At 45.2% G+C, this 531-nt stretch overlaps 1 protein-coding gene across 1 annotated transcript in view; it reads right to left on the bottom strand.

Annotated features, from left to right (window-relative positions):
• T265_03233 (hypothetical protein) overlaps positions 1 to 302 on the bottom strand; it is a gene marked incomplete at both ends in the record, with an annotated part of 3066 nt that extends 2764 nt beyond the window's left edge. The window contains one exon of the mRNA XM_009167666.1: positions 225 to 302. Coding sequence (XP_009165930.1) covers positions 225 to 302 — 78 coding nt within the window. The remainder of the gene's footprint in view (positions 1 to 224) is intronic.
• Between the last annotated feature and the right edge of the window lie 229 nt (positions 303 to 531).

Raw genomic sequence — 531 nt, 5'->3', positions numbered from 1 at the left:
CAGTGCTACTTGAAAGTAAGAAATTTCCACCTGACGAGTAACCCAGAAGTTGGAGACAATTCCTTACAGACGTAGCTGTGCCAGTGCCCTCAACGAAAACAGTCGTTTCTTTGTAGGATACTTTCACCCAAAAAGCACTGAAGAGGACAGTTTTTCTATTCAGTTTCTTCTGTTCGAATGCTTGTGGTAAGCTGGCACTAGGACCATTCCCCCTCCACCTTTACTCTTTTCTTTACAATAAGGCTTCCAAATAAATCATGGTTGTACGGCAGTGAACAATCGGTGTTGAATGCTGATGTCATGCTGTCTATGATGATGATGATGATGACGATGTGTCTGCCACAACAACCGCCGTCCTAGTGATCGACTGCCTAATCTGTGACCCCGGTCGTATGGTAGCCGTTGGATAAACTAGGACGGAACGAGTTCCGTTCACCCTCAACTGAAAGTTGAAGGCAACCCATAGTTTGCTCAGTTTGCAGGAGGGTTTTCCACAATCAGCAAAAGACCAAGGTTTTGTATCCATGTCCA

Source organism: Opisthorchis viverrini, assembly GCF_000715545.1.
Source record: "Opisthorchis viverrini unplaced genomic scaffold opera_v5_45, whole genome shotgun sequence".
NCBI lineage: Eukaryota > Metazoa > Platyhelminthes > Trematoda > Opisthorchiida > Opisthorchiidae > Opisthorchis > Opisthorchis viverrini.
Note: the sequence above shows the minus strand (reverse complement) of the source record. Positions and strands in the feature narration are given on the sequence as shown.